We start from the raw sequence: 11363 nt of genomic DNA, 5'->3' as shown, positions 1-11363 counted from the left end.
CACTGCGGTCAACAATTTTTTTTTATGACGTTTTATTCAGAGATGTAAATAAATATTTCAAGATGACTTTTTTGCACTGATTCTGAATCTGCTTTTGCAATTTCGCTGGCCAATCAGGCTCTTATAATAATTCTGCTACTACTACAACTAATAATAATAATAATGAAAATAATAATAGCACTGCCCCATTACTGCCCCTAGCTTTGAGTTTGAGCCAATTAATTAAAAAAAAAAGTGTATTATTACAGTAATGAAACCCTCATTTTAAGAGAGCTATATTTTAAGATTTTTTTTTTTGTAATTGTTTTTTTGTTTGTTTTGTTTCTTGAAATTAGCGAACTATTCTACGGTGTTACAGGCGAACACTTCGTAGAATTGAGCCTTGCCCTTCAAATATTTGACATCCTGTTGAGAATGCAAATTACGTATTTGTTTGCATGAATGCTCGCGCACGCGCACTGCCAGGGGCGCGGTGAACGACGGGAAGTTCGAGGGGGAAAAAAAGGCGAAACCAGTCAGGCTGCTTGGGCCGGCCGGCCGGGACAAACAATGCGCCCGTCGCGTTTACGCTTGCGCAGTGCGCGCATTCACAAGCTCCGTCTGGGAATCGCATTTCCAGGAGGAGGATGAAGCCCACACCGGTGACGCAAGATGGGGGGCCCGTGTTGGACGGGAGGAGGCTCCGCTTTCAGCGTCCGTATGGTGAGCCACTCACCGCTCGGTTGCGTAACGAAAAGCACGTGGCCGCGCGCCAATCGGCCTTTATTGGTGTGGCGAGTGTGCGTGCGTGCGTGCGTGCGTCCGTCCGTGCGTGCGTCCGTCCGTCCGTCCGCGCGTGCGAGTCTCGTGGTGTCACGCTCGTTGACATCCCATGAAGGAACCAATGCTGCGCGTGCACGGCGTCTCCATGGGGACCAGGCAGAGGTGTTGGTGGGCGGGGGCTCGGCTCGATTTCAGGGGCGTGTATTTTGAGGGGCTTCGTGGGCGTGGCCAGTGTTGTGGCCGGCACGCGCCCACGTGGAACCCGGTTTTGCTTGCTTATGGAGCCCATGCAAAATAAGAAAAATCTCCCTCTTCCGCGCACAGGTGAGCGTCCTCCTAAAAAGCCACACACCTTCTGAGGAAGTCCACGAGTACGTGACGTCATGCTTGGGGGTCGAGTGGCGTTGAACGTGAGCCGCCAAAGGGTTAAACATGACTCAGGTTCGAATCCGGAGAATCTGATGTCTTACTTACCAAGTGCTTCCATGTTAAAAGGGAACTTTTAGTACGGCATTTTTGGAAATTGGGTCGTCCGCATTCATACGAAACTGACCCAATAACAGTTCATGACAACTAACAAAAATAACTAAAATTGAAAAACAATTCTGTTATAAAATTTAAGAGAAAAAGCTTTTAAAGAAGGCATAACTAACTCCATCTTAAGTTGATAATACTTACTAAAAGTAACTATAATTATACTGAAAACTACATTTTTGTATTTATTTTGGTATTGCTGCACATTCGTAGCCACTCAAGAAGCAAAGTAAGCTGCTTGAAAACTGAAGTTGACTTTACTTTATTACACAATACTGATTGACCAAATTTTTTAAATATTCCTACTTATTGACCTTTTTTCATCTCGCACTCAACAAATACTCCATTATATATATAATACAATTTAAACTAATACTAAAACTAAAACAAACCCCACAAAAACGGAGCATTTTCGACAAGATAATAAATCAAAACTCACAAATTGCTCATGGGAAATAAATTCCCCATGAAAATAAAGTCTCTGGGGTCACCTGAAATTAAACAGGTCTCACTCATGGCATCAACATTTGATGATCACTTTGGCTTCCAGGGCCAATTCATCATAAAGCTTTGCCTTTGATATTTGCAAAAACATAGATATTGGGTTGATTGAATACATTTTGGCTGAACGCTCTGTGCGTTTCAGCCATTTAATACACGCATGCATATTTTGAAAAGCCGTCAGTGTGATGTTCTGAGCCGTCAATCCAAGCTCATTGGTGGCTGAGCTCTTCCAGCTCGTCTTATCGTCCAATCGGCAACACTCTGTCCTGTGCCATCAGCCAAACAGGTACTGGACGACAACGCTCTTGTTGCGAGAGACTCGAAAGTCTAAAGTCTGTGCACCCACCCACACACACTCACTCACTCACTCACACACACACAGCAACAGCCATGTCGCAAAGTCGCAACACCCTGACTCAAACACGACTAGAGAAGACGTGGGTGCCGTGGATGCCGAATCGACTAAGCAAGCGTCGAGGATGTGAGTACCGCAACACGTCGTTGTGCCTTTGAATTGGATGGCTTGATATGCGGCGCTGCGAGCGGGGCACCCTGCCGGTCGTTCACCCTGCCGGTCGTTCACCCTCGCTTCGACCGAGCAACCGACATCTTCCCCAAATCTCATTTTTTATTTTAATCTATTTTTGTCTCACTCAATCAAAAGAAAAAGAAAAATTATATAAATCAAATAAAGCCATATAAATTAATAAAAGAAAAAATATATCAATCAATAGAAATAAATTAGCAAAAATATTCCACTTGGAATCAATATGCTTTCCACTTTGTCCTGCTGACAAGTAACGGCTAAATTGTTTGTTGTGTTTTTTCAGCGTCGGTCCCACAGTTCACTAACTCGCCAACCATGATAGTGATGGTGGGACTACCTGCTCGTGGGAAAACGTACATCTCCAAAAAACTCACCAGGTATCTCAACTGGATCGGCGTCACAACCAAAGGTATCGCAAGCGGGCGCGATACGCAACCACCTCCGAGTGGATCCATTTGAGATCGGCTTATGTATGTTTTTCCCAATCACGTGAACGTGTCGCCGACAGTGTTCAACGTGGGGCAGTACCGCCGAGACGCCACGCGTTCCTACAACAGTTTCGAGTTCTTCAAACCCGACAACGCAGAGGCCATGAAAATCCGAAAGTAGGACTAGCAAAAGGCTTTTTGCTCCGCGTGGCCGGCCGCCAATGAATCCAACTGTGGCTTTTTCTCTCCGGCAGAGCGTGCGCCATTGCCGCGCTCAAGGACGTGTGCGACTACTTCACCAACGGGCAAGGCCAAGTGGTGGTGGGTCATCCAGCGCGTTGACTTAAGTCATCGGAGCCACAAGGAGAAAAGATTTCATTTCATCAAATCTCAATGCGGTCATTTCAGGTTTTCGATGCCACCAACACGACACCCGAGCGCCGAGAGCTCATTCTCAGCTTTGCTAAGGAAAATGGCTACAAGGTTTGTCATCGGTGATTAGTAATCGTATCGATGTCTAGATATGAACAATTATTTACCAATATTAAGAAATCTAGAGTCTGTATTTGACTTGAACACCTCATGCCTGTTCAGGTTTTCTTTGTGGAATCCATCTGTGATGATCCGGAGATCATCGCTCAGAATATTAAGGTAGGATATGCGCGCCAACTCAATCGACACCTTTCGATCGCTTCATTCCTCCCGCCCTTTATCAATTAGCAAGTCAAGCTAAGCAGTCCCGATTACATCAATTGCGACAAGGACGAGGCTGTTGCCGATTTTCTGAAGAGGATTGAATGTTACAAATTAACGTACGTGGCGTTGGATGATCACAAGGACAGGTAGTGGAACTCCTTCACCGTATGAGACCAATCTGTTTAATCCTCACAAGTCCTGACCGTACAAATGTGGGGGGGAAAAAATCCCGCACTTTCCCCTAAATGCAGGAACTTGTCGTATATCAAGATCTTCAACGTGGGCAGCAGGTACCTGGTGAACCGCGTGCAGGACCACATCCAGAGCAGAATCGTTTACTACCTCATGAACATCCACGTCACGCCGCGTTCCATCTACCTGTGTCGCCACGGCGAGAGCGAGCTTAACCTGGTGGGTCGCATCGGCGGAGACTCGGGATTGTCCACCCGCGGCGCCAAGGTGAGGAGACGCGTGGCCGTGCCGTCGCGCGGTGGCCTCGGCTCTTTTCGTTAACATCCCGTCGTGCAGTTTGCTAGCGCTTTGGGAACGTACGTGCGCAAGCAGAGCATCAGTGAGCTGAAGGTGTGGACCAGCCACATGAAGAGGACCATCCAGACGGCTGAAGCTCTGGGGGTGCCGTACGAACAGTGGAAGGCTCTCAATGAGATTGATGCGGTGAGTACGCATTGCTGTTTTCTCCAATTTTTTTACTAACTTAAAAATCAATTTAGTTTAGAAAGTTGCAGTAGTCAATTATTGCAGTTGTCCATTTCTGGCAGCAGGGGGTGCCGTTGAGCTCTTCAATTTAGTCCAACCTTGTGAAGTTGACGTTTGTTTCAAGGAGAATTTTCAAATGATGGCCGCGAGCTCCGCCCACAAGCAACATCAAAGTCAAATTCTTCGTCCTTTGACAGCAAAGTTGCGTTGTGTTTCAGGGCGTGTGTGAAGAGATGTCCTACGAGGAAATTCAAGAGAATTATCCGGAAGAGTTTGCATTGCGAGACCAAGACAAGTATCGCTACCGCTATCCAAAGGGCGAGGTGAATATTGTTGGGACATTTTTACTAGGCCTCTTCATCTTTTCCTTGAACATTTTTCCAGGGGAAAACATCCCGATCTTAACACTTTGAGTAATTCACGACCGGCGGCCATCAAGTCCAAGCAATGGCTGCTTTTGTGCCGGTCAGGTGAGCTTCTCTCCTAACTAGCCTCATGTTCACCAGTCTTACGAGGACCTGGTTCAGCGTCTGGAACCCGTCATCATGGAACTGGAGAGGCAGGAGAACGTGCTGGTCATCTGCCACCAGGCCGTCATGAGATGTTTGCTGGCGTACTTCCTGGATAAAAGTGCAGGTGAGCGCATATTGCACAACGCCCGTGTAATCATGTCATCATCATCATCATCATCATCATCATCATCATCATCCTGTTGCTTGTGCTATTCCTAATTATGATTCCACATGTTGTACACAGTGGAACTGCCCTACCTCAAGTGTCCTCTTCATACGGTCCTTAAACTCACTCCAGTTGCCTACGGTCAGTTTTTATTATTATTATTATTATTATTGGTGGTATTGCCCACATGAATGTTAGCATTAATATGATTGATTGGTGTTTTTCTAACAGTACTTAATGGGACCAATATTATATGGGATATTTGTAACTTTTTAATTCCCATTAAAAGTGGTTTGCGAGAGCCCGTTTATTGCCGTTTCAATTTGTGTTTCTTTTGCTTTTGGTTTGGCTACGGCACAGGGTGTAAAGTGGAGTCGATCTTCCTGAACATTGAAGCTGTCAACACGCACCGTGATAAACCCGAGGTGAGTTCAACACATATCTGACTCATAAAAGGTGATAAATAGGTTAGCAGTGTTATTTTAGTAGTTCTAAAATAGAACTTCTACAGTAAAGATTTTTCCGTTGACATATTTTTGGGCATAGAATATATGCACAATTTATTTTAAAAATGCGTTTAATATATTCTAATGTGATAATAGCACATAGGAGAGGTACTTTAATGTTTAACTCTCTATACTATGGACTTTCTTTTCAAAGCACACTTCGTTAGCTAAGCTAACCTCGCTAGCAAGGTATTCCTGGATGCTGTTTTTGTAATGATATTACTTCCGGCCTTTGAATGAGTGAAGTAGTAAATCCTGAGCATAGAGATTTGCTCCATAAAGTCAGTGTCAATTTTGTTTTGAATCATTTCCTCGATTACGTCCAAAGGAAGGCCTCTTTTGGTGACAATGTTTTAGTTCCCCCACTTGAACGTGATGTGGCAATTTGTTTTCTTTGTCAGAACGTGGATGTGGACCGAGATGCAGAAGAGGCGCTGGAGACTGTGCCGGATCACATCTAGTCCACCAGGGGCAGAAAAAACACACCCACAAAAACGCCGCCAAGGAGCACATAGGATACATCAGACTGTATGTGGACATAATTACATTTTAATCCAAATATTATCAGATGTTTTGATGAGAGGCCATGGCCCAACAGAACATTTACAATGGAAACTTTACTTTTGTATACAAATGGTTGATTAAGGGCTATATCAATAACTTGAAGCCACCACTGGCTAATTGAATCATATTTTCACCATTATATAAGTGGCCAATAGGATTCGGTCCTATTTTCCCCGCTAAAGGTAGCATTTTGTGACAAAGATACTCAGTTACACTTGAAATTAGTCTTGCAGGTTCACCAATCCGAGTACTGTTGTGTAGGTTGAGTGAATGCAATGTCATTGCAGCTCTGCTTACCTTTTGAAATTGATATTGCTTTGGAGTTCCACTGTGGCATAAAAATGGCACATCTTCCGGCAAGTCAAGGGTGGAGAAAGTGTGTGTGGGGGGGGGGGGGTACACAATTAATTCTATTCATTGAATCATATTCAATGATGCACTTTATGGATGCTCAGGGAATAATCAGTGGGTAAGAGTACTGCAATAATTCATCGTTATCATCATTCAGTGTTCTGACTGTTCTGTCGTTCTTGTCGCAGTTTCGTTTGGTTTTTGTTTTCAACCAACGTGGACTCTTAGCAAAATGCTAAGCTAACTAATTGAGCTAAGTGATTGACGCGCGGCTTTAAAAAATTTAGACATGAATCTTTTAAGTGGAGTCATCCACATCAAACCAGCATGGACAAATGCTAGTAGCTAATATTGCTTTCTTGGAAAAAGAAGCATCAAATTGTTCTGGAATTGTATTGGAATCGTGGCGCAAAAATGACAATTGAGATGATGCCGCTTGAAATTTGTTTTCGCCTTCTGCGAGTGTATGTTTATTTCTTACACTTTTCCAATAAAAATGTTGACAACAGATGTTTACTGTTCACTGTTACTCACAAGAAGTCATGAAAAAATAAATAAAATAGAGTCATCTCCGGCTGCTGTATATTTTTTAATTGCATTTTTGGAGATATGTTGTTTTAGTTTGTCAAGATACTGTGGATTTTATACTTCTTTGTATTTAATAGTATTTTTTTTTTGTCAAGATACTGTGGATCTTAAACTTCTTTGTATTTAATAGCATTTTTTTTTCTCTCGGTTTGACTTGAGGCGATTTTAATACGTTGTTTTTTTGTTGTTGTTTATTCGTGCGGTCATTAATACTATTGATCATACTACTAAACAGTTCCGTTACATTTTCACCCAATACTTATATTTATTTGGATGGTTAGGTACTTATATTTATTCGGAGGGTTATTATTTTGACGTGTGACTTCCCGGGGGTGTTTCCAATTATTGTTTTTGCACGTGACAATGACGTAACGAGGCGGGAATGGGGGCGTGGCCGAAAGGGGAGTTTACAAGTTGGAGTCAAAAAGTCGCGTAGAGGTGTGCGCGCAAGAGGAGCAGAGGTGCAGGTCAGGACGCCATTTGGCTGGGTACGCAAAGGCTGGGGGTGCACCGTGACGCAGCGGGAGCGCGAGCGCAAGCGCAAGGCAGGCCGCCTCTCTGCTCCAAGGCTCGGACCAAGACCATGCTGGCGAGAGGATGGGGGACGAGCCAAGAGTTTCCCCGCTCAAGAACTTTGTGGCCGGGGGGTTCGGCGGAGCGTGTCTGCTGCTGGCCGGACACCCGCTGGACACCATCAAGGTGACTCCCAACAATGTGGACAATCCCATTCTTGTTGTTCGTTCGCAGGCTTTCAGGAGATTATTGGACAAATCAGCTTAAAAAGGCACGAGGCGCAACTCAAGCTGCTCATTTATCTTGTAAAATTGAAAGGTGTAATGTTGTGTTTCGCGAAAACAACAAAGTGCAGATTTCAGGTTCCGGGTTCAACTCTCCCACCGACACTTTCCCTCTCGCAATACAAAAACATAAAGTCGGAAAGGCGACAATCGGAGGTTAAGTAGGAGATTATGGCTGCAAGAGAAGTGACATTGCTGCTTTTAACATGATCTGCATTTATTAGGCAAAATTGAAAGATTTATTTGCCGTCATTAAAACGCAGTGGACTCTTTTGTGCATACCTGGCTGCCACCGAAGCTGTACTACCTCGAACCATGTTGCAACTCAAGCATATGAAGGACTGTGCATCTTAAAGGGGACGTTAAGTTTAAAATTGTCTTAGCAGATGCATGCCCACAAGTCTAAACGCAGTATTCAGATTAATTATACATTTGTGGAATTTGACTAAAGCTCAAAACGCAGCCGTTTTTATCCATCTCACGAGGCGGACAATGAACGACTTGCTGTGGACTGAAAATGACATCACAGCTTGCAAAGGTCACATGACTAAATCAAGGTGAGCCGTGATTGTTCGTTACCTGACCTTTAGGCACCCTGATGTCATTTCCCTTAACCCAAACGACACCAATGCTGGACACATGTTGTCAAATCATCAGACAACAACCGATTGTTTAGAATAGAACATTACAAAATCCCGTTTTCCAACTATGTCACCCTGTTTTGTTTTTTTTAGGTGAGACTTCAAACTCAGCCCAAAGCCTCCTCGCTGTCTCGCTACGTCGTCTACACGGGAACCTTTGACTGCTTTCGGAAGACCGTCTCCAAAGAGGTCAGTGCAAAGACACACACACATAGACAACAACGTGCACAATGCACACACTCATCAGTATGCTGTGTGTGTCTAGGGCATCCTGGGCCTGTACAAAGGGATGGGTGCACCGCTGCTGGGTGTGGCCCCCATGATGGCCATCAGTTTCTTTGGCTTTGGTTTGGGGAAGCAGCTCCAGCAAACAAAACCTGGTCAAGAGCTCACGTTAGTGCAACAACACACATGTGGGAGCCAGACCCGAACTTTTCCATTGTCCCCATTAAGACATCTGGGGGAATGTCTTTCTTAAAGCTGATCCGGACATACTAGGTTGAGCAGAATCTGACAGCATGCAACGCGTGACCACCTTGTTCTGAAGTGACCTCGTTCTGTCCAAATATAAATGTCGACATTGACGTGCCCTCTCGTGGTATTCGCTGGCGTGAGACACCTCCCCCCCTGACGTCCTCAAGTCTCAGCCCCGCCCCTCATGTTACGTATGGACCTCCTGTTTCTTGATAGGGCACGTTGGTCTATTTTCTTTGCAATAAATACAGTATGCTATAAATAGGCTACAGATATGATGTAAATGTATGTTAACAATAAGGGACTTGTATATAAAAGTTATTTCTGCCGTCTTGGTGTCACTGCGTACAGGCACACTCAAATATTCCTGTCAGGATGTCTGGCGGGGGTCTTCACAACTGTGATCGTGGCTCCGGGAGAGAGGATTAAATGCTTACTACAGGTAAAGTCGAAAGTCCGACATCATGCTTGGGGGGGCAGGGGTGGGTTAATCAGTTACTGCAGCGATGTTACCCATTTGTATTTCAAGTTTGTTGAGTGAGGGTCCTCATGGCTTTGAAATGAAGTCCTTGTTCACACAAAAGTGTTCATATTAAATACATTCAATTTGCATGAGCGCAGTGTCCTAGTGGTTGGCATGTCTGGCTCTCAACTGGGGGGATTCTGGGTTTGATTTTCAGCTCCAGGCTTACATGGGTTTTAAACTCACTAGTCCCACGACATGCACAGATCTGCTACACTATATTTGACAAGTTACATTGTGTGGCTTGGTGATACATTGCTGTCTTTAATAAATAAATAAATAAAAAGTAAAAAAAAAAAAAAAAAGAATCAATTCAATAAATCATGCTTAAACAATGGCGGCAGTAATAGTTTTGAGTCGCATCAAACTGTGCAGGTGCAGGCTGGTGGTGGCCCATCCAAATATTCGGGTCCTCTTGACTGCGCCACACGTCTCTACAAGGAAAAGGGCATCCGCAGCGTCTACAAAGGGACGCTGCTGACTCTCATCAGAGGTACGCTGGCATGAAGAATAGTATTGAGGCTTCCTTTCACTTGGAATATTTATCATTGTGACGTTTTGGTTGATGTATACGCTTTGACCGTCGCATGTTTTTGTCATATTCTTATATTAATATTAATAAATGTATCTGTGTTTTGTGTTTTCCAGATGTGCCTTCTAATGGTCTCTACTTTCTGACGTATGAATACTTGAAAAAATTCCTGACTCCAGAAGGTCAAAGGTAACTGTGTAAGCACCAAAAGGCTGTGAGGTTAAACATAAAGAAATTTTCACACGCGCTGATCTTTGCATGGCTCTGTTTGCTTATGTGTGTGTGTGCGTGTTAGCGTTTCGCAGCTTGGCGCTGCCTATATTCTGCTCGCTGGCGGCGTGGCTGGACTCTTGAACTGGACCATTGCGCTACCCCCAGATGTCCTTAAGTCCAACTTTCAGACAGGTGACAGAGGATGCATGCAAAAAAATCATCCTTTTATTTATATATATATATATATATATATATATATATATATATATATATATATATATATATACACATATACATATATTTGTGTTTTATTTTTACAATTAGGAGTTTTGAGAGTTTGAGCATCAACCATATTTATAAACATGCAAAATGAAAAGAAAGTGTAAGTAACGGTTTGTTTGTTTGTTTGTTTGTTTGTTTGTTTGTTTGTTTGTTTGCATGCATGCAGCCGCAGACGGCAAGTACAGAGGTCTGCTGGACGTCTTGAGGACGCTGCTTCGAGAGGAAGGGGCCAAAGCGCTCTATAAAGGCTTCAACGCCGTCTTCCTCCGAGCTTTTCCCGCCAACGCCGTACGACCCACTTCTCTTGCACGCGTTTGCGAATAAGAACCCATTTAAATCTCTTTCTCTCCTTCTTCCAGGCATGTTTCTTGGGCTTCGAAGTGGCCTTAAAGGGTTTGAACTGGCTGGCACCCGGCTGGTGACCTTTTGAGCTACTGTGGCCAACAAAGTGCTGGGACTGTGCTGCTGCCGAATTTCCATGTTTATATGGAGCCCCAGACATGACATAGAGAGAAACATTTTTAATTGTTTCTAAGATATTGATCAAATGTGTGCCCAAAATGTTTATTTATTGTCGCTGGCCTTGTTGGGTAAGCAAATTGAGTGTACCTTAGAAAGGTGAGGGTGTGCTCCATTTGATTACCTTGGTATTAAAGCCACAAATTAGTATTTTATTGCCATGAATATGCTTTCTGTATGCGTCTTTTGTATTGTCGCCACAATTTATTCATTCAGTTTGGTTGCATATAAGGGTAACCGACTATTATCTACTATTTCGTGGACCATTTTGAGATCTACGTTTGATCTTGTATCTTTTATTTGAAAATTTTAAAGTGCATGAACACTTTTGTCACCGTTTTCAATAAAGCATTTTTTTTTCTTCAATTTTACAACAATTTTTCTTATCTGATCTTATCAGAAGTCATCTGAGTCCATGCTGGCTGCAGACACCAGAGTTAGGCAAAATAAAAACGAATGCAAATAAAAGATATAAACAAATTCAAATAACGATCTATAAATGAAAAG

The 11363-nt window shown here is 43.6% G+C and overlaps 2 protein-coding genes across 4 annotated transcripts; both read left to right on the top strand.

The window, feature by feature from the left end:
- Positions 1–491: 491 nt before the first annotated feature.
- On the top strand, positions 492–6861 carry LOC148402970 (6-phosphofructo-2-kinase/fructose-2,6-bisphosphatase-like). Of its 3 annotated transcripts, none has more exons than XM_088368314.1 (14): positions 492–702; positions 2631–2756; positions 2856–2952; positions 3030–3096; positions 3184–3258; positions 3370–3426; positions 3496–3617; positions 3723–3930; positions 4000–4146; positions 4407–4511; positions 4695–4824; positions 4945–5007; positions 5227–5291; positions 5774–6861. In XM_088368314.1, exons 1-14 carry the CDS (start codon positions 627–629, stop codon positions 5831–5833), a joined length of 1398 nt encoding a protein of 465 aa, XP_088224440.1. In that variant the 5' UTR covers positions 492–626; the 3' UTR covers positions 5834–6861. The 3 variants fall into 3 exon arrangements, with proteins under 3 accessions (XP_088224440.1, XP_088224442.1, XP_088224439.1); XM_088368316.1 differs by lacking the exon at positions 492–702 and adding an exon at positions 1796–2281 and having other exon boundaries at positions 4000–4150; positions 4391–4506; XM_088368313.1 differs by lacking the exon at positions 492–702 and adding an exon at positions 1987–2281.
- A 435-nt stretch (positions 6862–7296) lies between these two features.
- On the top strand, positions 7297–11222 carry LOC148402969 (mitochondrial carnitine/acylcarnitine carrier protein-like). Its single transcript, XM_088368456.1, has 9 exons — positions 7297–7574; positions 8407–8502; positions 8579–8706; positions 9139–9229; positions 9686–9803; positions 9959–10031; positions 10138–10247; positions 10504–10625; positions 10697–11222. Exons 1-9 carry the CDS (start codon positions 7473–7475, stop codon positions 10757–10759), a joined length of 903 nt encoding a protein of 300 aa, XP_088224582.1. The 5' UTR covers positions 7297–7472; the 3' UTR covers positions 10760–11222.
- Positions 11223–11363: the final 141 nt, after the last annotated feature.

Source organism: Syngnathus floridae, chromosome 2 (assembly GCF_059516105.1).
Source record: "Syngnathus floridae isolate MCC-2025c chromosome 2, RoL_Sflo_1.0, whole genome shotgun sequence".
In the NCBI taxonomy this organism is placed as follows: Eukaryota; Metazoa; Chordata; class Actinopteri; order Syngnathiformes; family Syngnathidae; genus Syngnathus; species Syngnathus floridae.
This window is presented reverse-complemented; position numbering and strand designations above follow the sequence as displayed.

What these genes read in the sequence shown, in the direction of transcription:
- LOC148402970 (XM_088368316.1), top strand. Translation starts at nt 2,191, where the DNA reads ATGTCGCAAAGTCGCAACACCCTGACTCAAACACGACTAGAGAAGACG. An exon ending in TTGGATGATCACAAGGACAG is followed by an intron (nt 3,618 to 3,722) that starts GTAGTGGAACTC and finishes CCCTAAATGCAG; the next exon opens with GAACTTGTCGTATATCAAGA. An exon ending in TGTCCACCCGCGGCGCCAAG is followed by an intron (nt 3,931 to 3,999) that starts GTGAGGAGACGC and finishes CCCGTCGTGCAG; the next exon opens with TTTGCTAGCGCTTTGGGAAC.
- LOC148402969 (XM_088368456.1), top strand. Translation starts at nt 7,473, where the DNA reads ATGGGGGACGAGCCAAGAGTTTCCCCGCTCAAGAACTTTGTGGCCGGG. An exon ending in GGATTAAATGCTTACTACAG is followed by an intron (nt 9,230 to 9,685) that starts GTAAAGTCGAAA and finishes CAAACTGTGCAG; the next exon opens with GTGCAGGCTGGTGGTGGCCC. An exon ending in TAAGTCCAACTTTCAGACAG is followed by an intron (nt 10,248 to 10,503) that starts GTGACAGAGGAT and finishes GCATGCATGCAG; the next exon opens with CCGCAGACGGCAAGTACAGA.